Below are 27112 nucleotides of genomic sequence, written 5' to 3'. Positions count from 1 at the left end.
GGAGATCTGAGATGAAACTCACGGTGGCTTTGGCTCCCAGTGTGTCGCCTATGAGAGAGCGGATCAGACACTCATGAACACGTGTGATTGGACAGTGACACGCATGACGTGAAGACGTAAAGTCAGAGAGCTCTAGTGTGTTATGAGGATGTACGTACTCAAGAGCGACGGCAGGCCGGGAAGACCCCGCTCCCCTTTCTGCCCTTTGGCCCCGGGCGACGAGCAGACGGCGCCCTCTACAGACGAGGAGGACACGACCCCTGAACACAGCATTACACACACACACACATTACAACAGCATTACACACACACACATTACAACAGCACTACACACACTCACTACAACAGCGTTACACACACTCACTACAACAGCACTACACACACTCACTACAACAGCGTTACACACACACACACATTACAACAGCACTACACACACTCACTACAACAGCACTACACACACTCACTACAACAGCGTTACACACACACACATTACAACAGCACTACACACACTCACTACAACAGCGTTACACACACTCACTACAACAGCACTACACACACTCACTACAACAGCACTACACACATTCACTACAACAGCATTACACACACTCACTACAACAGCACTACACACACTCACTACAACAGCACTACACACACTCACTACAACAGCATTACACACACTCACTACAACAGCACTACACACACTCACTACAACAGCACTACACACACTCACTACAACAGCGTTACACACACACACATTACAACAGCACTACACACACTCACTACAACAGCGTTACACACACTCACTACAACAGCATTACACACACTCACTACAACAGCATTACACACACTCACTACAACAGCGTTACACACACACACACATTACAACAGCACTACACACACTCACTACAACAGCACTACACACACTCACTACAACAGCACTACACACACTCACTACAACAGCACTACACACACTCACTACAACAGCATTACACACACTCACTACAACAGCACTACACACACTCACTACAACAGCACTACACACATTCACTACAACAGTGTTACACACACACACATTACAACAGCACTACACACACTCACTACAACAGCGTTACACACACTCACTACAACAGCATTACACACACTCACTACAACAGCATTACACACACTCACTACAACAGCATTACACACACTCACTACAACAGCATTACACACACATCCCTGTAACTATTGACTACTCAAATGTGAATATATAGTAAAGTGTAATTTATTCCTGAGATCAAAGCTGAATTTATCATCATTACTCCAGTCTTCAGTGTCACATGACCCTTCACTAATCATTCTCATATGAGGATCTGATGATCATTTATGATTATTATCAGTTCATATTTCTGTGGAAACCGTCATACATTTGATTTCTCAGGATTCTTTGATGAATAGAAAGAACAGCATTTATTGATCAGTTTAATGTGTCCTTGATGAATAAAATAAAGTAATTTATGATCAGTAGTGTATGATAATCATAAAATAACTAACCTTTTGTAGAATCTCCATTAACCTGAAGAACAGCAGAGAGAGAAAGACAGATGTGTGATGCACATAATACACATAACACATAATATATAATATTTAATATGATACAAATTTGAATAGTAAACAAATAAAATATTACAGTAAGACTTTATTAGGGGCCAAGCACAGGTAATCATTAGATTTCTTATTATTTAATAAGGCATGAATGTATAGTGACAAAACTTGGTATGGGTCATCATGATGTCCTGAAAGAGTCTGAGGAGTTTCGGACCAGCGCCACCTAGTTGAGATTTATTTCCATGCCTATAACTGTGCATGTGGTTGACTTATTTTCACAGGAGTCATCTCCTCAGATCCCTGAACCCTTGCCGAGTCCAACGATACCAAACATGCGAGGTTTCGCCTTATGGTTTGTGCAACGTTGTAATATTGCGCACGGGCCAAATGTCAAAATGTTGATTGTAAGTGGCAACAAATGCAATCAAAGTCAGGTGTGGGTCATTTATTATCTGTTCATAAATATAAATGTCTATAAATTAAATTAGTTATTTTCACCACATTTCACACACTTCTTTATGGGGGCACACACAAGCGGTGGAACTGTGCCTCTTGGTGGCGCTATAGTTAAACAAAACATGAAATTGTCTCTATAACTCACTGTATTTACGTGGGTTCAACCTTTCTGCTTAAAATTGTCTCCAAATGTCTTTACTCATGTTTGCAGTCGGTCTGCGGCTGCTTCTTTGTGCTTGCAGATCTATTATTACAGTGTCCTCGTTAAACTTATAAATGTAGTTACCATAGTTACAGTAAATTATACATAATTACAACCATCAAGCAAACCCTAATCCCGTAGTACATGTAGTTAATTAATATTACTCAGTACTTACATATATAATTACACTGCAATGACACCTTAAAATAAAGTGTAACCCATGTATTTAATTAATATTTCTTACTAATTACATAAATATATAATTACACTATAAGAAGGGCACTTTATTATAACTGAAAATAATACTGTCATCATTTTTGTTTTGGTGCAAAAATGACACACTTCTCCTTTAATTATGACAAATAAACCATCATTTAGAGAAATAATTATTGAGCAGGGTTAGAGTGAGAGAGATTAAGAGTTAAAAGATGATGATGAAGATGATGAAGATGATATTATCCAGTGACTTACGGGCTGTTTGCAGTTGGGTCGAGGAGGGATGGGAAACACCGTCTGTAGGAGCGTGAGGTAAAGGACACTGAGCAACAGCACTACACACACTCAATACAACAGCACTACACACACTCACTACAACAGAATTACACACACTCACTACACACAGTCTGAATGAGACAGAAGCTCAGAGACGAGACACTTACTCCTCTGGGACAGCTGAACGGCCCTGGACGTCCCGGTGGACCCGGCGGCCCCTTTGGGACAAACAGGGATGGGAATATTAGAGACCATCACACACATCCTGAAACACACTGAGGGTGTGTGATGGACGGGATATCAACACATGACAGACAGGAACACTGATTATAACAGGCTGTGCTCTGGAGACGCTTCATGAGGAGTGTGTGCAGCTGAACGGGCACTATCTCTCATCTCTTACAGAGAAAAACTTCTGACATGATGCTTTAAAGAATGCCACGGGCACAAACTGGATCTTATACACAGCAAACACCCCAGTGTTAAATGAACTCTCTTCAGAGTTTATTTGACCCCACACTCAAGAGTGTTAAAGTAACTCTGAAGCAGAGTTAAAGTTAATGAGATAATTAAGTGATTAATTGAGGGATGATTGGCCATTAGTGATGAACACCTGATTATAACAAGCAGATTCACTGAAGGAAATCAAGTCGTTGTTTCATTATGGCGATCAGTGTTTAGTCTTTAGTTTGTCGTTTGGCTTTTTAAATACTACTTATGGCTACTTAAAATGTGTTTATAAAATGGTACTAAAAATGTCTTCAGGTGTTGATTATTTTTTTATTGTACCATAGTCATCATGTGAACCTGATGAACTGAGATAATTCTGAGCCCAATCTCTGATCCTATGGCTGATGTGTTCATTTTACAATGTTGATTACAGAAGCCCTGTGACATTACAGCATGAGGTTTTGCACTGATGGTCACCACTGTTGAGAATCATACGCTGATTCTTGATGTCTAAGTGATAGAGCAGTTAAACATTTTTTGATCAGAACAACTTTTAAAAATCCCTCTGATTATATCGAAAATGTCAGATCTTATGCTTTAACCAATAAAGTAAACCTAACTCCGAGATTAAGCTCTAAATGAGAGTCAAGTCAAAACAACCAACCCTTGATCACATTTTCTCTTGGCTCCTCTGGCTTTTATAACTCCAACACTGATACTTGAAACTGGTGATCATGCTTGTTATCATCAGGTGTTCATAACAAATGGCAAATCATCACTCAATGAATCTAGAGCGCCGCTTCTGGACGTTTGACTGAATGCTTTGCTTGTGTTGATTTCCTGTTGGCTATTGTTGTTCAGTAAATATGATCTGATGTAAATATGCAGTGTTTGGTGTTGAGGACGGGTCGGTCAGTGATTGTGAGATGGACTTCAGTGACAGGTTCATTATTACACCATTAGATGCGGTAAAGACTGTCTTTATGAGGGACTGTTGGACACAGGGAAGCTGTTTTAGTGCGTTCATCTTTTAAAAGGACTAACACAAAGATATCTTTCCTCAGCGGGCGCTCACACTGATTTTATGACGGATATAATATTCTGGGCATGGAGCTGAAGAATGAATGCTGTATCAGATGCAGGTCATACACTCGTTTAGTCGATCTCTCGTTCATAATAATACTCAATAATCTTCAGTGAAGCGACTCGTGTTCCTCCGTTACTCTAAAGTCATAAAATTCTCCGCACCACAAACCGACACGCACATCTCAACAACCATAACACATACACTCCCCTCTTTTTCTCTGCTCTCTGAAGCTGAAGTCTCCAAACTCATCCTTTCCAACCACCCCACTACATGTCCGCTTGACCCTATCCCCACTCACCTCCTTCAGGCCATTTCTTCTTCTGTTACTCCTGCACTCACTCACATTGTCAACACCTCTCTTCACACCGGGACCTTCCCCACAGCATTTAAGCAGGCTCGGGTAACCCCACTGCTTAAGAAACACTCTATGAACCCAGCACTTTTAGAAAACTACAGACCGGTATCCCTTCTGCCTTTCATTGCAAAGACACTCGAGCGAGTTGTTTTTAACCAGCTCTCTACGTTTCTTGAACAGAACAACCTCCTGGATATCAACCAATCAGGCTTCAAAAGCGGCCACTCAACTGAGACTGCCCTGCTCTCGGTTACGGAGGCACTGAGGCAGGCAAGAGCGGCTTCCAGATCCACAGTACTTATCTTACTGGATTTGTCTGCTGCTTTTGACACAGTTAACCACCAGATCCTCCTGTAAGATGGGCATCTCAGGAACTGCTCTCCAGTGGCTCAAGTCTTACCTCTCAGGTAGGTCCTTCAGGGTGTCATGGAGAGGTGAAGTGTCTAAGTCACATCATCTAGCCACTGGAGTTCCACAGGGCTCAGTGCTTGGACCACTTCTCTTCTCCATCTACATGTCATCACTGGGATCGGTCATTCAGAAACATGGCTTTTCCTATCACTGCTATGCAGACGACACTCAACTCTACTTCTCATTTCAACCAGATGATCCCACGGTTGGTGTTCGTATTGCTGCCTGCCTAACAGACATTTCTGCCTGGATGAAGGAGCATCACCTGCAACTCAACCTTGCAAAGACTGAACTGCTTGTGGTCTCAGCCAACCCAGCACTTCATCACAATCTCTCCATTCAGCTAGGATCATCAACCATAACTCCGTCCAGGACAGCCAGGAATCTTGGAGTTGTGATCGATGATCAGCTAAAATTCACTGACCACATTACTGCAACAACCCGGTCCTGCAGATTTGCATTATACAACATTAGGAAGATTAGACCCTTCCTATCAGAGCAGACCACACAACTCTTGGTCCAAGCTCTTGTTCTCTCCAGACTGGACTACTGTAATGCTCTTCTAGCGGGCCTTCCGGCATGCACTATCAAACCCTTGCAACTGATCCAGAATGCAGCGGCGAGGGTGATCTTTAACGAGCCGAAGAGAGCGCACGTCACGCCTCTCTTCATCAGACTCCACTGGCTACCAATAGCCGCTCGCATCAAATTCAAGGCACTGGTACTCGCCTTCAAAGCAACCACTGGCTCTGCACCAATATACCTAAACTCGCTTGTTCAGACATACACACCCTCCAGGAGTTTGCGTTCTACCAGTGAACGACGCCTTGTGGTGCCATACCAGAGAGGCATGAAATCACTGTCACGGACCTTTTCCTGGACTGCCCCCACCTGGTGAAATGACCTGCCTATCTCAATTCGAGCAGCCGAGTCTGTAGCCATTTTCAAAAAACATCTAAAGACGCATCTCTTCCAGCAGCACCTGACCAATCAAGAATAGCACTTAACATTCTATTCATTTTTCTGTCTGTCTAAATTATTTATAAAAAAAAATAAATAAAAAAAATCCTGTGTGTTCTGTGTTAGATTAACTGAGACTTGTTACAGCACTTGCATACTGTAGCCTCTGACTGTTGTAGTTGCTTCTATTGCTCTCATTTGTAAGTCGCTTTGGATAAAAGCGTCTGCTAAATGACTAAATGTAAATGTAAAGTCATGTTTCAGAATCAGTGATGGAGGCTTGGGCTCAAACTGTGGAAGTAGTTCTGCTCAAAAGACGGTTTTTAAGACAACGCAATGATATAGTCATACTGCACTTGTGATGTTCCTCATTTAAAGTGATTTTTCTAGTGAAGTCTCCACGGACTGGTTTTGATGACTCTGTCTCAGAATAAAGATGAGTTGTCAGTGAAATACACGACACATGGATATACTCACAGGTAAGCCGACAGACTCTCCTTTCTCACCCTTCCGGCCGTTGGTTCCTGGACGACCCTGAGGACACACAATGCCATCATTACAACTCTTTCACAAAGACTAACACATGTTCAACACTGATAATAATCATAAATGAGCATCAGATCCTCATATGAGAATGGTTAGTGAAGGATCATGTGCCACTGAAGACTTGAGTAATGATGATAAATTCAGCTTTGATCACAGGAATAAATGACAATATATTCACATAGAGACCAGCTGATCTACACTGGAGTGTGTGTGTGTGTGTGTGTGTGTGTGTGTGTGTGTGTGTGTGCGTGCGTGTGTGTGTGTTCAAAATGCTTATAAATCACAGAATGAGTTTTTTTTCACAGAAAGTAAACTGCACAGTTTCCTGTGATGGGTAGGTTTAGGGGCGGGGCAGTGTGTGTGTGTGTGTGTGTGTGTGTGTGTGTGTGTGTGTGTGTGTGTGTGTGTGTGTGATGGGTAGGTTTAGGGGCAGGGGCAATGTAAGGGGATAGAAAATACGGTTTGTACGGTATAAAAACCATTACGCCTATGGAAAGTCCTCACATTTCACAAAAACAAACGTGTGTGTGTGTGTGTGTGTGTGTGTGTGTGTGTACAGCTGATCTACACTCACCTAAAGGATTATTAGGAACACACACTAATACTGTGTTTGACCTTCGCCTTCAGTACTGCCTTAATTCTACGTGGCATTGACTCAACAAGGTGCTGAAAGCATTCTTTAGAAATGTTGGCCATATTGATAGGAGAGCATCTTGCAGTTGATGGAGATTTGTGGGATGCACATCCAGGGCACGAAGCTCCCGTTCCACCACATCCCAAAGATGCTCTATTGGGTTGAGATCTTGTGACTGTGGGGGCCATTTTAGTCCAGTGAACTCATTGTCATGTTCAAGAAAGCAGTTTGAAATGATTGGAGCTTTGTGACGGTGCATTATCCTGCTGGAAGTAGCCATCAGAGGATGGGGACATGGTGCTCATAAAGGGATGGACATGGTCAGAAACAATGCTCAGGTAGGCCGTGGCATTTAAACCATGCCCAATTGGCACTAAGGGGCCTAAAGTGTGCCAAGAAAACATCCCCCACACCATTACACCACCACCACCAGCCTGCACAGTGGGAACAAGGCATGATGGATCCATGTTCTCATTCTGTTTACGCCAAATTCTGACTCTACCATCTGAATGTCTCAACAGAAATCCAGACTCATCAGACCAGGCAACATTTTTCCAGTCTTCAACTGTCCAATTTTGGTGAGCTTGTGCAAATTGTCGCCTCTTTTTCCTATTTGTAGTGGAGATGAGTGGTACCCGGTGGGGTCTTCTGCTGTTGTAGCCCATCCGCCTCAAGGTTGTGTGTGTTGTGGCTTCACAAATGCTTTGCTGCAGACCTCGGTTGTAACGAGTGGTTATTTCAGTCAAAGTTGCTCTTCTATCAGCTTGAATCAGTCGGCCCATTCTCCTCTGACCTCTAGCATCAACAAGGCATTTTCTCCCACAGGACTGCCGCATACTGGATGTTTTTCCCTTTTCACTCCATTCTTTGTAAACCCTAGAAATGGTTGTTTGTGAAAATCCCAGTAACTGAGCAGATTGTGAAATACTCAGACCGGCCCGTCTGGCACCAACAACCATGCCACGCTCAAAATTGCTTAAATCCCCTTTCTTTCCCATTCCGACATTCAGTGTGGAGTTCAGGAGATTGTCTTGACCAGGACCACACCCCTAAATGCATTGAAGCAACTGCCATGTGATTGGTTGATTAGATAATTGCATTAATGAGAAATTGAACAGGTGTTCCTAATAATCCTTTAGGTGAGTGTACACTGGAGGAATATTACACTGTTTTACTGGAGTTATGATCAGATGAGCAGAAGAGACTCTCTCAGGAACATTACAAACCTCTGAAGGATACGCCACTGCTCATCTTGTTCATCATTATATAATGCTGTTAATGACAGTTGAGATATATTCCTGAATATTGAGTCTCTCAGGAACTTACCGGACGTCCTGGAAATCCAAACTCGCCCTTTGGTCCAGTTGGTCCGATGAGACCCTGGATCAGAAGAATAACAGAGATCAGAGCGAACACAACACAGAGCAGGTGTGCGGCTCATTACAGAAGCAGCGAACACACACTTCAGGAGGAGAACATCTGAACTGGGACATGTCAGGAGAGTCAGACGACTCCAGTCCGGAGGGGAAAGACTGCGTTTCAGTGCTTAGACCAAATACTTGTTCACAAGTTGTGTTGTGTTTTCTATCAAGAGCAAGCAATCTTTAAAGGTGCAGTGTGTAAGTTTCAGCAGCATCTAGTGGTGAGGTTGTGAATAGCTCACCCCTCCCTTTCAGAGCACATAGAGAAGCTACGGTGGCCCACACAGGACACAGATGTGGCCGTGTGAGACAGCAGAGAGTGACTAGCGCTCTGTAGAGAAGTTTGTCCCTTTAGGGCCACTGTAGATGACGGCACAAAATGGCGTCTTCACTGTAAGGGACCCGCGGTGTGTGTAGAGAGAAACGCTCATTCTAAGATCATAAACACATAACGGTCTTTATACACCACTGAAAACATAGTTAAGTGTGTTATATTGCATTTCTGTCAATATATCCTCATAAATACTACACACTGCACCTTTAATGATTCTAAATACATTTCAGTTAGATTTAAAATAAACGTCTGTATTGAGTAAAGCATCAAAACAACCGATGTAGTTTCGCCCACACTGTAATCTCATTGGTCCATTTCAAGTATGCTCTGATTGGCTTCAACAACTTCAATTCAACTCAAGAAGTTACCAGATATGATGACGGAGGAATAATGAGGTCAATGTTATGAACTGAGGATTCATTGATCCCTCACTCCAAACTTTCATTTGGAACGTTCATAATGAAATATATATGTGTTAAAGTTATGAATGAATCACAGTTATGACGGCTTCCTCTCACCTTTTCACCAGGCGGTCCCGGAGCGCCACTGTCTCCCTGGGAATAAAACAAATACTTTACAACCATAGCCAGTCTTGAGTGTGTGTTGAGTTAAAGAGCAGCGGTCGAGAGTAACTGAGCTTAGAGGATTGTGAAGTCCTCAGTGACCTTTAGTCCTTTCGGTCCCTCTGGTCCAGAAACTCCAGACACAAACACCGGCTCCCCTTTCTGGCCCTAGGACAGAGTTCAGCAGAATACATATTTAACACACACACACACACACACACACACACACACACACACACACATAATTACAAACACACTAACATCCCTATTCATCAGCAGCAGCGGATTCTCATGAGAATGTGATACGCACGCAAACCTTTGCAGACACAAACACACACACACACACACACTCACACATGCTCTTGCTCACATATACACACACTCTCTCACACACACACATTCACTCTCACACTCAATCTCTCACACTCAAACACACACACACACACACACACACACACACACACACACACACACACACACACACACACACACACACACACACACACACACACACATGTTGGGTTTTCATGTTTTATGGGGACTTTCCAGAGGCGTAATGGTTTTTATACTGTATAAACTGTATATTCTATCCCCCTACACTGCCCCTGCCCCTAAACCTACCCATCACACACACACACACACACACACTGCCCCTGCCCCTAAACCTACCCATCACACACACACACACACACACACACACTGCCCCTGCCCCTAAACCTACCCATCACACACACACTGCCCCTGCCCCTAAACCTACCCATCACACACACACACACACACACACACACACGCACACACACACACACACACACTGCCCCTGCCCCTAAACCTACCCATCTCACACACACACACACACACACGCACACACACACACACACACACACTGCCCCTAAACCTACCCATCATAGGAGACATTCTGCATTTTTACATTTTCAAAAAGCATCACTTAGTCTGATTTATAAGATGTTTTCCTCATGGGGACCAAAAATGTCCCCACAAGGACGAGGATTTCGGATATTGCCATCTTTGTGGGGACATTTTGTCCCCATAATGTAGGGATTACCAGTCCCCACACACACACACACACACACACACACACACACACACACACTCTCTCTCTCTCTCTCACACTCACACACACACACACACACACACACACACACACACTCTCTCTCTCTCTCTCACACTCACACACACACACAAACCCTCTCCTCTTTCACACTCACACACTCACTCACACATTATAGACTCCTCCTTCAACTGCTCTGTGGTACTGACAGTGAAGATGTTTATAATGTCACAAAAGATTATATTTCTAATAAATGCTGTTCTCTTGAACTTTGGCATCCAGTAAACCTCAAACAATTAGACTCTTGATCCCACACTCTCTCATTCACACTCGTCTCTCACCTTTAGGCCTGGAGGCCCCTGGATCCCCGGGGCCCCGCTGTCCCCCTTTGGCCCCCTCGGCCCCTGGTGGAATTAAAACAGAACTCATTTCTTCAGTTTGTCATCATTGCTGTAAGATCATTAAACTAGATTTAAACATTTTCTGAAGTGCAAAAACCACACAAATATACAAATGATCCAAAGCTCTCAACTATAATTACTTTTAATAACTTAAAAATATACTTATACTTAAACACAGAATTCCAGTAATTGTTGTAGTTAAATGTTCCACTGTGTGAAACAATGCCTGGGTTATTATCGCGACCCACAGGGCCCGTTTGACGCTGGAGCAGAACACACTCCTCTGAGATCTTCTCTGTTTATTTCGCTTCGCTTATGCCTGTCAATGCCCGTAAAGTCCATAATAAAGCTAATGTGTCGTAATTGTTTAAAATACGGTTTCGCAGGCGAGAATTCAATGACTGACTGTAAATAATGCAATTACACCGCAGTGTGTTTACATTCCTGTGCTCTGGATGAGGCGAGCGTGTGGTTTCTGCAGTTATTCTGCCATAGTCTCATCTTAGTGAACGCTTCTGTGGGAAATAGTTTGGGAATTAAAGCAGTGAGAGAAAATCATGAAAAATAATGTCTTGGATATGATGGCCAAAACTCACTGGAGGGTTACGAGCACAAGATGACATACTTTAAGACCCATAACAATAACTGATATTTCATTTTTGTTCGGCTGGGTTTAAAAATTACTTTAGTTTTGTTTTTGTCTTTTTTGTCTTTTTTGTTTTACTCTCCTCCATCCCCAGCTCCACCTCTCGTCAGTCAGGATTAGGAGTTCTGATTCCCGTTGAATCAGACTAAATTCCTGAATTATTTCGACATTAATGATATCTGTAATACATTGTGTTGGTTCTTTTCTGTTCACATAAGGGGGTTATCACTGCTCTCCCTGCTCTTATCCATGCTAGGCAGCCCAGAACAGAACCGCCAATCCAAACTGTATGCTAATAGTCAATTAATCATCTTCGACGAAAGTGGTCATGACAGAACTTTCCTCGTACTGCGTCGCTAGACACTGATGAGGAAAAACTAGTTTTTCTCCAATTACTGAAGCCTTTTTCAATCACACAGTGAAACTGCATGGCCATTGGTTCGTGTAGTTCAAGTAAATCGAACCAATGACGAGGCAGCGGAGAGCCGAAGGGGCAGGGCCATCTGGCTATACAGAAACAGAACACGTCATAATCTGAAGGCCACGCCCACTCGGGGGGAAACAATCCAACGCTCTCCATTGACTTTGCATTGCGTGAAGCGCCTCCTTGTCATTTCGGACTTATAACAAAAAACAGAACAATGTCTAAAAGCTGATATGTGATAAAGTGTACAGCAAACAAGCTAAACAAAACCCACAACCAAAAACCCAGAAGTTTTTATAAGCTGTTGACCCAAAAAACGAGCGTTTAAGGTAAAAAAAGTGGATTCATGCCATTGAGACACGTTATATTACACTGAGAACTACACACACTGGAGGAGAACGTCATCAGAGACAGGAAATATCATATATAAAACTGACATTTGGATATTTGACTTAACAGTGACAGAATGTTTACTGCACACATAGACAAACTGAGACACACTGAGTGTCAGGATCCCAAAATTGACCCATTCTTCAGCTGAAGCGTCACGTTTTACTGCCTGTATCCACTTTTGTCTCCTTAAATGCTCGTTTTTTTGGGTCGACAGCTTATAAAAACTTATGTCTGTGTTTTTTAGCTTGTTTGCTCTACACTTTGTCACATATCAGCTTTTAGACATTGTTCTGTTTTTTGTTATAAGTCCGAAATGACAAGGATGCAGCCTCACGCAATGCAAAGTCAATGGAGAGCGTTGGATTGTTTCCCCCCCGGTGTGGCCGTGGCCTCTGTAAATGGGCATTCTGGCATAAGATCCTGACATTCGTTCATCTCTTCGTTTGAGCTCGTGGACCGTGAGCTCGGTCTGCAATGGTCTACCCCTGAGGAGCCAGCACGCAGTCGACTGGATGAATGGTTCCCGCCACCAGGCCCCTCGTCAGCGAGCAGCCCCATTCTTTCCAGAAGTCCACGACAAGCTCACGAAATCGTGGCTGTCCCTACTCGGCCCTCTTACGAGCTTCCACTTCTCACTTTTTTTTTTCCTCTTTCCATGAGCTCCATGCCCCTGCACAACGGCCTGTCGCCGGATCCAATCCAACCCCTTCCCACTCAGGCTGAGGCTTGGGAAGCCATCCCCGGAGTGTCAAAATGGGTTTTAGGGATAATAAAACGAGGTTACTCGAAGACTCCCGCGTTTCAACAGCGTGGTCTCCACCACAGCAAGGAGCAACGAGACACTCGTCCTCCCCGCCGAGGTGATGCAATTACTGGGAAATGGAGCCATGGAGATGGTGATGGTGGAGATGGTGGCCTCAGACCCATCTTAGACCTCAGACACCTGAATTGTGCCCTTATGAAACGGACGTTCCGGATGATTACATTGAAACAGATCCTCCCGCAAATATGCCCAGGGGACTGGTTCTTCTTGCTGGATCTGAAAGCTTTCCCATCCAGATAGCCCCCCATCACAGACAATTCTTGAGATTCGCCTTCGAGGGAGTGCCATAATAAAACAAGGTCCTTCCGTTCGGGCTGTCCCTAGCTCCTCGCACTTTCACAAAGTGCATGGACTCTTTCCCCTCTCAGACAGATGGGAATCCGCATTCTGAATCTCGACGACTGGCTCGTTTTGGCCCAGTCGGAGACAGAACTGAATTTGCACAGATCTGTGCTCATAAGCCACTTAAAATGCCTGGGACTCAGGATCAATTTTGCCAAGAGCTCACTGTCCGCCAGCCAACGGATTTCATTTCTGGGAACAGACTTCGACTCGGCCCAAATGAGGGCCGCAGTCACGCCAGAGCATGCTCTGGCCATTCAACAGCTCGCAGCCTCATTCAGATTTGGAGCTTCCCCCCGGTCAGATCGTCTCAGAAAATGCTGGGACTCATGGCCTCTGCATCTCCAATGCTTTAGCTGGGCCTGCTGCATATGCTGCCCCTACAATACTGGTTGAAACCACGGGTTCCAGCCCATGCCTGCCGCCATGGACATCTAAGTATCAGGGTAAACCAGGCCTGTGTGTCAGCTCTGGCTCCTTGGAAGAACCCTTGTTGGTTCCAGTCTGGCGTGCCCCTGGGGATGGTCTCCAGAAGGAAGGTTGTCTCGACAGATGCATCCAACATATGTTGGGGAGCTCTGTGCAAGGAAAGACTGCTTTCGGCCACTGGTTGGACCAGGAAGATCGGCTACACATCAACTGTCTGGAGATGCTGGCAGTTTGTCGAGCTCTTCAGACCTTCCTACCAGACCTGATGGGGTACCACGTCTTAGTCCAATCAGACAGCATGACAGTGGTGTCCTACATAAACCACCAAGACATGCTCACATCAAGGCTTCTTTTCAAGCTGGTGAAACGCCTCCTGGAATGGGCACATCTCAATCTGCACTCACTGAGAGTAGCACACATGGCCAGCCTAGTGGTGCTGGAGCGCCACTTATGGTATAATCTAATGGACTCTGCGCCTCAGAAGTCGTCCTGATCTAACAGACAGGAAAAGGTGGGGGCTAAGTCTTGCTGAGGCCGGACCACCCAACAAACAGCCTCGTTTATGCCTTCTGAGGCTTGAGAAGCCATCCTGGAGTGTCAAAATGGGTTTTGGGGATAATAAAACGAGGTTACTCACTCCAACTTGCTTGAAGACCCCCGCGTTTCAACAGCGTGGTCTCCACCTCGACAAGGAGCAACGAGACACTCGTCCTGTTGTGTTTTCTGAATCTCTGTTGTGTTTTCTCTGTTGTGTTTTTTGAATCTCTGTTGTGTTTTCTCTGTTGTGTTTTCTGACTCTCTGTTGTGTTTTCTGACTCTCTGTTGTGTTTTCTGACTCTCTGTTGTGTTTTCTGATTCTCGCTTGTGTTTTCTGACTCTCTGTTGTGTTTTCTGATTCACTGTTGTGTTTTCTGACTCTCTGTTGTGTTTTCTGATTCGCTGTTGTGTTTTCTGACTCTCTGTTGTGTTTTCTGATTCGCTGTTGTGTTTTCTGACTCTCTGTTGTGTTTTCTGATTCTCTGTTGTGTTTTCTGATTCGCTGTTGTGTTTTCTGATTCTCTCTTGTGTTTTCTGATTCTCTCTTGTGTTTTCTGACTCTCTGTTGTGTTTTCTGACTCTCTGTTGTGTTTTCTGACTCTCTGTTGTGTTTTCTGATTCTCTGTTGTGTTTTCTGACTCTCTGTTGTGTTTTCTGATTCTCTGTTGTGTTTTCTGATTCACTGTTGTGTTTTCTGACTCTCTGTTGTGTTTTCTGACTCTCTGTTGTGTTTTCTGATTCACTGTTGTGTTTTCTGACTCTCTGTTGTGTTTTCTGATTCACTGTTGTGTTTTCTGACTCTCTGTTGTGTTTTCTGACTCTCTGTTGTGTTTTCTGATTCTCTGTTGTGTTTTCTGACTCTCTGTTGTGTTTTCTGATTCACTGTTGTTTTCTGACTCTCTATTGTGTTTTCTGACTCTCTGTTGTGTTTTCTGATTCTCGCTTGTGTTTTCTGACTCTCTGTTGTGTTTTCTGATTCACTGTTGTGTTTTCTGACTCTCTGTTGTGTTTTCTGATTCTCTGTTGTGTTTTCTGATTCTCTCTTGTGTTTTCTGACTCTCTGTTGTGTTTTCTGACTCTCTGTTGTGTTTTCTGACTCTCTGTTGTGTTTTCTGACTCTCTGTTGTGTTTTCTGATTCACTGTTGTGTTTTCTGACTCTCTGTTGTGTTTTCTGACTCTCTGTTGTGTTTTCTGATTCTCTGTTGTGTTTTCTGACTCTCTGTTGTGTTTTCTGATTCACTGTTGTGTTTTCTGACTCTATTGTGTTTTCTGACTCTCTGTTGTGTTTTCTGACTCTCTGTTGTGTTTTCTGACTCTCTGTTGTGTTTTCTGACTCTCTGTTGTGTTTACTGACTAGCTGTTGTGTTTTCTGACTCTCTGTTGTGTTTACTGACTAGCTGTTGTGTTTTTTCTGGTTTGTGATTTTCATTTGCACTTAAGGGTCACCGTATAAATATATATTAAACAAGAGCATGTTTCTGATTTGGCACTGATGAAGGGTACTTGAGCCTAACCGATTGGCCGGCTGTGGACAAGAAAGTTGGGAAAAGCTTCTTACCAATGGTCCTTGTGGTTCAAAAACCCCTGAGAAGTTGAAGATTCCTTCAGTGTCATTGAGCATTAACTGAGGGTGAGAAAGAGTTCATCAGCACAGGTGCACTGTAATTAGCACCCAGCCCATCCAGTGTGACATCCACAAAAATGAAGACTTTAATCGACTCACCTCCTGCAAGTTGATGACCGGTCCAGGGGGTCCGGGAGGCCCTGGAGGGCCAGGTAAAGTAATTCCATCCAGACCTCTCTCTCCCTGAAACACAAAAACAAACCATTAGCATCAAAGCAAGACGCTGTGCCTCTGAGATACGCCAGAAATGTGAATCAGCTACAAACCTTCTGACCCATATCCCCTTTCTCTCCCCTTTCCCCCTGAAGAAAAGAAAAACACAGTGAAAACATCTCTAGAGGTTTCTGATCAAAAAGGATATATAAATTAATGGGGAGTGTGCAGATTTATACAGAGTATTTTGTTTTGTATATTTACTTGTGGCCCAGGCAGTCCCAGTGACCCAGGCTGTCCATCGGCTCCATTGGCTCCTGGCTCCCCCTAGTGGAGTGGAGGAGAACTGATTATACCATGTAAAGCTTTAAATGTTAAATGAATGTGTGGCACTAACACGCATCAGAAGTCTTATAGTATTTATATGATATATAAAATATATACAAAATACTATAATAATGTAGGCTAGTTCTCCTTTTCATTTGTGATGCTAAATTAATGATTATGAGAGCCTTTTATTTGCGATATATTAAGTGGAATCTTATCCCGCTGATAAATTCCTGAATCCAACTTTTGCAGCTTTGTGTATTATGTAATATAAAGCCATTATAATGTGTTTTTTACTCTGAGAAGAAGGGGTTCAAAGCCTGCGATGCATCGACTGACCCTCACATGTGCTGAAGACTGGAGGCTAATGGGGAACACGTGGCTGGGAACAGCGAGTGGGAATGGAAACAGTTGTGCAAGTGTGTGTATGATGATGTTGTGTGTGTGAGGAGAACAAACCTTCACTGAAACACCCGGAGGGCCTTCGGCTCCATCGGCTCCGTCTTTCCCCTAAAAGTGTAGAGTTGGGTTCATTTAAACAAACAAATCTAAGGTTTTGCACATTTAACACTGATGAAGGTTTATGAGGCAGATATGCATTCTCTAAATGTTGATTCCCAGGGAATGACAGATCATGCAAGCCAGATTTCTGTTTGTGCAGATGTACCTGTGGCCCTGGTGGTCCTGGGAGCCCGGGAAGACCCTGAGGGCGAGAATATGTATGAGAATGAGCTGCGTTTCGGCTGTGACACCCAGTAAAGACTCTGTGAGTGTGAATGTACGTACGGGCGGTCCTTTGGGCAGCACAGGTCTGAAGCCGCTGTTTCCATCCAGACCTGACCCCTCCAAATCCTGCGGCAAAACACACGGAATAAAACAACCAGCAATATAACCAAGAAACAAAAGAGCATCGCAACCGTTTTCAAAAAGCTCAATTCAAAGGCGGCTCTAAATTCACTTTCAACTGCAAGTACCAACTTGACTTTCAAGTGTTTTCATTTCCTTACACAGAATCTAATATCATATGACAACAAATACAAAGTTCTACTTCTTTAATAAAACATCCAACACTCACATGTAAAAGAAGAATAAATGGTATGCATGCAAATTCTCAATCATTCGCCTGATTTAAACCAGCCAAATATGGGAGGGTTTGGGAAACACACCATCATGTCAAAGCTGAAGGCTGTTCCTGCTGGTCCGGGGGGTCCGGGAGGCCCTCTGGGGCCCTCAGCTCCCTCAGGCCCTCGCTCTCCCGGGACCCCTGGATCACCCTAAGAGACCAACACAGAGAGGAATCAGTTCTACAGTTACTTCAAATCTCAGAGTTCTTTACTCATAAGTTACCCTGGCAAGCTACAGCATCAAAGCAGCTTCCCCAAAATGGCGGATCTGAAACAATACGGAGATCCAAATGAAATTACCTTTGGTCCAATGATTCCAGGTAAACCTGCTTCACCCTGCCAAAAAAACACAAGATGTGTTCAGAACCACTGCATGGAAAAGAGCAGCTTCCACAGGAACGCCACATGACGACTTTAGTAGTTTTTTTTATTTATCTGTGGATGGTAATAATCGGAATAATAATCATTTTTTCCTAATAAAAAAAAAACATCTCACCTTTTGTCCATTTTCTCCGTCTTTCCCGGGTTCACCGTCTCGTCCATTCGAACCCTAAAGCAACAGAAATCAGCACATCAGAACCTCCTGCACTTCACACACTCTCACACACACACACAGTGTTTTCACACTTCTCAAATCCCATTGTCTTTGCTTCACTCGGGTGTCAGCCTTCTGTTCTCTGTCATGATTTTACAGGGCAGGGTTAACACGAGCTGTGGCTGTGAGCAGGAAACGGGAGGTTAGTTGAAGTTTAAGGTTAGGCCGCATCTCAAAAGGCAGCGTCCCCCATCACTGATGTTCCATGAGTCCAGCTGAGCAGATGAAGATCAGTTCATATGAAGAAGAAATGAGCATGGCTGAGCTGTACTTCATTCACTGCTTCACGGGCCAGCGTTCATCTCAAAACTTTATTGGATTAATACGCTATCTGATTTCCACCCAACCCGAAACATTTGGGAACAATTACATCAATCTGGAGGTCTGGATAACTGTGTAATGTCATGTTTCACTGAAGTGTAATAACCCTGGAATGCCAATGCCTATAAAGCATCTAAAGGCCTTTAATTGAGTAATGACTAAATGAACAGTATCTGTCTTCAAGAGCGCTGTGGTTTCAGTCGGCTATATGATCTCAATGATTTCATTCAAAACATTGTCATATTCTCAAAATCATCTTTCCATTATATATAGTATACACTATATTACCAAAAGTGTTGTGATGCCTGCCTTCACATGCACATGAGTTTTAATGCCATCCCATTCTCCATCCGTAGGGTTTAATATGGAGTTGCAGCTCTAACAGCTTCAGCTCTTCTGCTCTTCTTTCCTCAAGGTTTAGGAGTGTGTTTATGGGGATTCTTCATTTGTGATGTTGGACGAGAAGGCCTGGCTCTCAGTCTCCGCTCTAATTCATCCCAAAGCTGTTCTATCGGGTTGAGGTCAGGACTCCAGTTCCTCCACACCAAACTCCTCATCCATGTCTTTATGGAGTGACGCTTTGAGCACTGGAGTCATGCTGGGACAGGAAGGGGCCGTCCCCAAACTGGGCCCACAAAGTTGGGAGCATGAAATTGTCCAAAATGTCTTGGTGAAGCATTAAGAGTTTTTTTCACTGGAACTAACCCCTGAAAAACAACCCCACCCCAAAAAAATTCTCCTGGCAACTGCCAAACCCAGACTCGTCCATGGGATTGTCAGACAGAGAAGCGTGATTGGTCACTCAGAGAACACGTCTCTTTACCCCACTGCATCCCACGCTTTGCATTGCACTTGGTGCTGTAAGGCTTGGATGAGCTGCTCGGCCATGGAAACCCATTCCATGAAGCTCTACACACTGTTCTTGAGCTCATCTGAAGGCCACAGAAGTTTGGAGGTCTGGAGCTCCTGACTCTGCAGAAAGTTGGAGACTTCTGTGACCCTCAGCATGCGCTGACCCCGCTCTGTGACCCTCAGCATGCGCTGACCCCGCTCTGTGACCCTCAGCATGCGCTGACCCCGCTCTGTGACCCTCAGCATGAGCTGACCCCGCTCTGTGACCCTCAGCATGCGCTGACCCCGCTCTGTGACCCTCAGCATGCGCTGACCCCGCTCTGTGACCCTCAGCATGAGCTGACCCCGCTCTGTGACCCTCAGCATGTGCTGACCCCGCTCTGTGACCCTCAGCATGCGCTGACCCCACTCTGTGACCCTCAGCTGGCTGAGTTGCTGTTGTTCCCAATGGCTTCCACTTTGTTTTAATCCCACTAACAGTTGAGTGTGGAATATTTAGAGTAATATTTGGTCTTATTGCACAGGCTCCACCGATCACGGCCCCACACTTGAGTTCTCTGAGCTCCTGAGAGCGGCCCATTCTCTCACTAAAGTGTGTAGAAGCGAACACACACACACACACACACACACACACACACACACACACACACTCCTGAGAGCGGCCCATTCTCTCTCTAATGTGTGTAGAAGCAAACACACACACACACACACACACACACACACTCCTGAGAGCGGCCCATTCTCTCACTAAAGTGTGTAGAAGCGAACACACACACACACACACACACACACACTCCTGAGAGCGGCCCATTCTCTCTCTAATGTGTGTAGAAGCGAACACACACACACACACACACACACTCCTGAGAGCGGCCCATTCTCTCTCTAATGTGTGTAGAAGCGTCTGCACTAGAGCTGGAGTTACACACCTGTGGCCATGAAGGGGTTGAACACCTGAACTCAGAGAGGAGGAGCGGCTCAATACTTCTGGCTATATAGTGTAGTAACACCCTAGCAAACATCCATAAAAAAACAACTTTTTCCTGATCTCTACAATGATGTTAGTTCACATGACCCTTGATTCCCGGTTCAGAAGGGTGACTGTGATGAAAGCAAAAGCGTTTGGGTGTGTGTTAAAATTTCTGGAACATGATGGGAGGAAACAACTGCCTTTTGGCCCGTGGTTTGAGTTTACCATCTGGGACCAGGAGCTGTACCTCGGCTGAGTCCGGCTCAAATCCAGACCCACTAACCCAGTCCTCAATCTCCTGGAACACCGGGCGGGCCTTGAAATAAAGACTCATCTAGTTCATCAGGGCTGAGATTAACTGTTCAGTTAATAAAAGCTCTCATCATTGGCCCTTTTTCTTCCAAACCTGTATGACTTTCTTTAAAAGATGTTTGACAGAATGTCTCTTCCGCTCACTAAAGCTGCGTTTATTAGATCATAAATACAGTAAAACATTGAAATACTACTCCAGTGTAAATGAGTAAATAATAACAACACTCATACACTCAATAACTTCAGCTTTATCTTTTAAAGATAACTCTATAACGGCTTGCTTAAATCCCATTGGCAAGAAGCTTTACTCACCGGAAGCCCAGGTTTACCCGTCTCCCCATCTTTCCCAGGAGCCCCTGGGGGCCCGAGTGGCCCTGGATGAACGCCAACAGAAGGGCCAGGAGGGCCCGGTCGTCCCGGTTTCCCCGGCGGCCCCGGAGGACCCTGGAGGGAGTCCAGCAAAACACTGAAATTAATCTAATCTGCTGTCTTGCGGTTCATATCCAACACATTTATATAACGACTACCTCATGTCTCATTGTGTTCAGAGTTAAAGCATTTGAAGTGTTGATTTATGGCCGCATGGAATCCAGCTCCTTTGATTACTTCGGCCCAGGAATCAAGAGGTCATTCTAGCAGGACTGTAACTCACCCGTATCACCTCAGTGTCACTGTCCAAGTCCACATAACTGGAGCCCGAGCCGTCCTCGCCGTCCTGCGAGGGAACGCCTCAGTGAGCTTACTATTCAGGGATAATTATATAAATGTCTACCTAATAATGCTCATACCGGATACTTAAACATCCCTGGCCGTCCTGGCGGCCCCGGAGGTCCAGGCGGCCCCGCGATGCCCACCCCAGGATCACCCTAGTGAACAATGAGTGGAAAACAGTGGAGAGTTTACTGTGATTGGACAGAATCATCATGTTAGCATTCAATAGAGTTCCACATGGCCGGAAGTATTTTCCCATTCATTTCTCCCTTTCAGATTTTGAGAATGTAGGGCGACCTAGGGAAATGAAAACCACTGACCATTGACCAACACACACCTGCTCTAAAGTCAATAGGGCAGTATTTGTGTGTTATTTAAAGGGTGTGTTAGTAATTTGAGCCAATAGGAGGAGCACAACACACACACACACATTTTTAAATATTAAAAATAATATCTTCTCTGGAGAAGTGTTCAATCTCTCCTCATGTCAATAATGAATCCGCCCATGGTGCAGCACAACTGGCTTTTAAAGGGAAAGGGAGATGAGGCTCTGATTGGTTTATGGCTTGTTACGCCCAAAACACACCCATGACTCATGAAGAGACGCGGGACGGCCCTTCTGGACCATGAGCCGGAGCGGCGACCGTTTGTCCCCTCGTTAAACTAGCAGAAGTGGATTCAGACGCGCGTGAGCTTCAGAACATGAGCTCAGATCAGTAAAGTAGGGCCCTTAGTCTATTACATCATTGGCAGTTCTTCATGGGAGTGGGCGGAGCTACAGAGCATCATGGGTAATGTAGTTATTCACCACAAATTCAGCTGTCAAAGCTGAAATAATGTGAACGGACGGCTTCAACAGATCGTATCAACCTCGTAGCTCACAAGTAGGGCTGTCTTTCAAGATTTACACATTATCATGAAGAAAACGAATGGTGTGTGTCCTACCTTGTCACCTTTGAGACCCGGATCTCCAGGAAGGCCCGGGAATCCCGGAGGTCCCATCTCTCCCTGCATGTGATGGAAAAGGAACAAAGCAAAGCAAATGTTCACATTCAGTCATGTTAGTTTCGTCACGACATAATGTTGATTCGGAGTTGGGTTTGTTGTTGGATTTAGTTTTGGTTGTGTGTATTTCTCAAGAATTTCCGTATAGATTTTCAGCTTGTGCAGCGTTCCCTAAAGTTTCTCTAAAGGTTCCCTAAAGTTTCTCTAAAGGTTCCCTAAAGGTTCTCTAAAGGTTCCCTAAAGTTTCTCTAAAGGTTCCCTAAAGTTTCTCTAAATGTTCCCTAAAGTTCTCTAAAGGTTCCCTAAAGGTTCTCTAAAGGTTCCCTAAAGGTTCTCTAAAGGTTCCATAAAGTTTCTCTAAAGGTTCCCTAAAGGTTCTCTAAAGGTTCCCTAAAGTTTCTCTAAAGGTTCCCTTTAGAGAAGGTTCGATTGCTAAAGGAGAAACAATCGAACTTCAGGGAGAACAACTAGTCTGTGAGTACTGTTTACATTTTCTTAAGTGATCTGTAGTTCAGCTGTTAGTCAGAACGTTGTCTGTGTGCTGTAGTTGGTTGTCTGTTTGGTGAAAGTTTGTTAGTCACGTGACCTCACGCGAGCCGAACGCGTTTCACTGGGAGTAGCCATCTGTATTCAATAAGGACAATTAACGTGAGTATAAGTGAGCGGTTCTCCGCGGCAGCGGAAGCGGCAGCCCTTGTGTGAAGCCCTCATAGTGTGAAGACCGAGGAGTGTAAAGACCATCGACTCTACTCTGTGCAACTCCACTTGAGCAAGGACACGACAAGGCACTTGAGTATTGCTTTCCTTCTACTTTGTCCACTTTTGTGTTTTGCTTGTTTTGCTTGTTGTTATCTGTTTGGTTCTCGGACCCATATTCACGATGTGCTTCCAAATCGCTACTGTTACCTCAAACACCCGCAAGTCACGCTCAGCACGTTCTAGACGCCGTAATCCTAATAATCTGCGAAGTGTACCTATTTCCTCTACTACATTAATGTCCATTCCAATTGGTCTGTGGAATTGCCAGTCTGCTGTAAACAAAGCAGACTTTATTTCATCTTTTTCCACTAATTCACATCTCAGTCTCATGGCTCTAACTGAAACCTGGATCAAACCAGAAGACACTGCCACTCCTGCAGCTCTCTCAAATAATTTCACTTTTTCACACACCCCTCGCCCAATTGGGAGGGGTGGAGGTACTGGTTTGCTCATCTCAAATGATTGGAAATTTGAGCCCATTACATCTCTATCTGGCAACCGCTCTTTTGAATCACACTCAATCACTATTACTCATCCTGCTAAAATCCATGTTGTAGTTATTTATCGCCCTCCAGGTCAACTGGGTAACTTCTTAGAGGAATTGGATATTTTCCTCTCTCACTTCCCTGAGGATGGCACTCCTCTGGTACTGCTTGGTGACTTCAACATCCACCTTGATAAACCCCAGGCGGCTGACTTCACCACTCTTCTGACCTCATTTGACCTGATGCGAGTATCTACTACAGCTACTCACAAATCAGGTAACCATCTGGACCTTATCTACACGTGCTACTGCTCCACAGACAACACTTTAGTTACTCCATTGCACACCTCAGATCACTTTCTCATCACTCTTAACCTCATACTAACTCCTGACACAACACACACTCCCCCACAGATCACCTTTCGGCGTAATCTCGCTCTCTCCCTCCCGTCTATCCACTATGGTTTCCTCCTCACTCCCTCCACCTGCTCAGTTCTCAGCACTAGACACTAACAGTGCTACTGACACTCTTTGCTCCACTCTAACATCTTGCTTAGACAACCTCTGTCCCCTTTCATCCAGGCCAGCCCTCACCACCCCCTCTGCCCCCTGGCTGTCTGATGTTCTCCGCGAACATCGCTCTGGACTCCGGGCGGCAGAGAGGAAGTGGCGCAAAACTAAAAACGCTACTGACCTAACCCTGTATCAGTCTCTTCTTGCTTCATTCTCTACTAATGTCTCCACTGCTAAAACTACATACTACCACAGCAAAATCAACAACTGCTCTGACTCTCGTGCACTTTTCAAAACATTCTCTTCGCTCCTTTGTCCTCCTCCTCCCCCTCCTTCGTCAACTCTTACAGCTGATGACTTTGCATCATTTTTCACCAACAAAACCTCCTCCATCAGCAGTCAATTCTCCACACCACAAACTGACACACACATCTCAACAGCCATCACACACACGCTTCCCTCCTTCTCTCTGCTCTCTGAAGCAGATGTCTCCAAACTCATCCTATCCAATCATCCCACTACATGTCTGCTTGATCCTATCCCCACTCACCTCCTTCAGGCCATTTCTTCTTCTGTTACTCCTGCACTCACTCACATTGTCAACACCTCTCTTCACACCGGGACCTTCCCCACAGCATTTAAGCAGGCTCGGGTAACCCCACTGCTTAAGAAACCCTCTCTAAACCCAGCACTTTCAGAAAACTACAGACCGGTATCCCTTCTTCCTTTCATTGCAAAGACACTTGAGCGAGTGGTGTTTAACCAGCTGTCTACGTTTCTTGAACAGAACAACCTCCTGGACATCAACCAATCCGGCTTCAAAAGCGGTCACTCAACAGAGACTGCCCTGCTCTCGGTTACGGAGGCACTCAGACAGGCAAGAGCAGCTTCCAGATCCACAGTACTTATCTTACTGGATTTGTCTGCTGCTTTTGACACAGTTAACCACCAGATCCTCCTGTCAACTCTCATGAAGATGGGCATCTCAGGAACTGCTCTCCAGTGGCTCAAGTCTTACCTCTCAGGTAGGTCCTTCAGGGTGTCATGGAGAGGTGAAGTGTCTAAATCACATCATCTAGCCACTGGCGTTCCCCAGGGCTCAGTGCTTGGACCACTTCTCTTCTCCATCTACATGTCATCACTGGGATCGGTCATTCAGAGGCATGGCTTTTCCTATCACTGCTATGCAGACGACACTCAACTCTACTTCTCATTTCAACCAGATGATCCATCGGTTGGTGTTCGTATCGCTGCCTGCCTAACAGACATCTCAGCCTTCATCACCTTCAACTTAACCTTGCAAAGACAGAACTTCTTGTTGTCTCTGACAACCCAGCACTTCACCACCGTCTCTCCATTCAGCTAGGTTCATCAACCATAACTCCGTACAGGACAGCCAGGAACCTTGGAGTTGTGATTGATGATCAACTAAAATTCACTGACCACATTACTGCAACAACCCGGTCCTGCAGATTTGCACTATACAACATTAGGAAGATTAGACCCTTCCTATCAGAGCATGCCACACAACTACTGGTCCAAGCTCTTGTTCTCTCCAGACTGGACTACTGTAATGCTCTTCTAGCAGGCCTTCCGGCATGCACTATCAAACCCTTGCAACTGATCCAGAATGCAGCGGCGAGGGTGATCTTTAACGAGCCGAAGAGAGCACACGTCACGCCTCTCTTCATCAGACTCCACTGGCTGCCAATAGCCGCTCGCATTAAATTCAAGGCACTGGTGCTCGCCTTCAAAGCAACCACTGGCTCTGCACCAATATACCTAAACTCGCTTGTTCAGACTTACACACCCTCCAGGAACTTACGTTCTGCTAGTGAACGACGCCTTGTGGTGCCATACCAGAGAGGCATGAAATCGCTCTCACGGAGCTTTTCCTGGGCTGTTCCCACCTGGTGGAATGACCTGCCTATCTCAATTCGTGCGGCCGAGTCGGTAACCATTTTCAAAAAACGCCTAAAGACACATCTCTTCCAGCAGCACCTGACCAATCAAGAATAGCACTTAACATTCTATTCATTTTCTGTCAGTCCAATTTATTTAAAAAAAAAAAAAAAAAACTGTCCTGTGTTCTGAGCTAGATTAACTGAGAAGTGAGAAGACTTGTAAGTCGCTTTGGATAAAAGCGTCTGCTAAATGACTAAATGTAGATGTAAATGTAAAGTTCTCTAAAGGTTCTCTAAAGGTTGCCTAAAGTTTCTCTAAAATTTCCCTAAAGTTCTCTAAAGGTTCCCTAAGGTTCTCTAAAGGTTCCCTAAAGGTTCTCTAAAGGTTCCCTAAAGGTTCTCTAAAGGTTGCCTAAAGTTTCTCTGAAGGTTCCCTAAAGTTCTCTAAAGGTTCCCTAAAGTTCTCTAAAGGTTCTCTAAAGGTTCCCTAAAGGTTCTCTAAAGGTGACGTAAATCCCGAACATTCTCAGAACATTAGGGATGCTCCTAGAGCTCCTCTTGTGGTTGTGAAAGTGCTGCAGCTCAAGGTTCCTGATGGGACTTTAGGGGGACGCTCCATTTGGGTTATTCTGTGGCCACACAGCAACGCTACAAAGAGGACATTTGGGACACTCAGAGCGTTCCCATACGGTTCCCTGTTAGTCCGACGGGACGGTTCATTCGGGACGGCTCTTGTTCAGGGCTCAGTCTCTACACTACACTCCCTTTAGGGGACCAGCCTAGAGTCTGAGTTTAGGCCCTGTTCTGGTCCTCCATCACATTTACTGAATGTGTGTGTGTGTGTGTGTGTGTGTGTGTGTGTGTGTGTGTGTGTGTGTGTGTGTGTGTGTGTGTG

The 27112-nt window shown here is 44.7% G+C and overlaps 1 protein-coding gene across 2 annotated transcripts in view; it reads right to left on the bottom strand.

The window, feature by feature from the left end:
- col15a1a (collagen, type XV, alpha 1a) overlaps positions 1-27112 on the bottom strand; it is a 129862-nt gene that overhangs the window by 40364 nt on the left and 62386 nt on the right. For both annotated transcript variants that reach the window (XM_079805942.1, XM_079805943.1), the window contains exons 10-33: positions 22498-22560; positions 21630-21707; positions 21494-21556; positions 21154-21285; positions 18288-18341; positions 18092-18127; positions 17834-17941; positions 17454-17519; positions 17335-17370; positions 17127-17177; positions 16605-16667; positions 16454-16489; positions 16287-16370; positions 16122-16187; positions 10909-10971; positions 9601-9666; positions 9454-9489; positions 8507-8560; positions 6478-6534; positions 2905-2955; positions 2717-2758; positions 1534-1555; positions 159-260; positions 23-48 (exon numbers count right to left, since the gene is read on the bottom strand). In XM_079805942.1, the coding sequence (XP_079662068.1) occupies positions 23-48; positions 159-260; positions 1534-1555; positions 2717-2758; positions 2905-2955; positions 6478-6534; positions 8507-8560; positions 9454-9489; positions 9601-9666; positions 10909-10971; positions 16122-16187; positions 16287-16370; positions 16454-16489; positions 16605-16667; positions 17127-17177; positions 17335-17370; positions 17454-17519; positions 17834-17941; positions 18092-18127; positions 18288-18341; positions 21154-21285; positions 21494-21556; positions 21630-21707; positions 22498-22560 (1455 nt within the window). The remainder of the gene's footprint in view (positions 1-22; positions 49-158; positions 261-1533; positions 1556-2716; positions 2759-2904; positions 2956-6477; positions 6535-8506; positions 8561-9453; positions 9490-9600; positions 9667-10908; positions 10972-16121; positions 16188-16286; positions 16371-16453; positions 16490-16604; positions 16668-17126; positions 17178-17334; positions 17371-17453; positions 17520-17833; positions 17942-18091; positions 18128-18287; positions 18342-21153; positions 21286-21493; positions 21557-21629; positions 21708-22497; positions 22561-27112) is intronic.

Source organism: Gobio gobio (assembly GCF_949357685.1).
Source record: "Gobio gobio genome assembly, chromosome: 23".
Classification (NCBI taxonomy): Eukaryota; Metazoa; Chordata; class Actinopteri; order Cypriniformes; family Gobionidae; genus Gobio; species Gobio gobio.
This window is presented reverse-complemented; position numbering and strand designations above follow the sequence as displayed.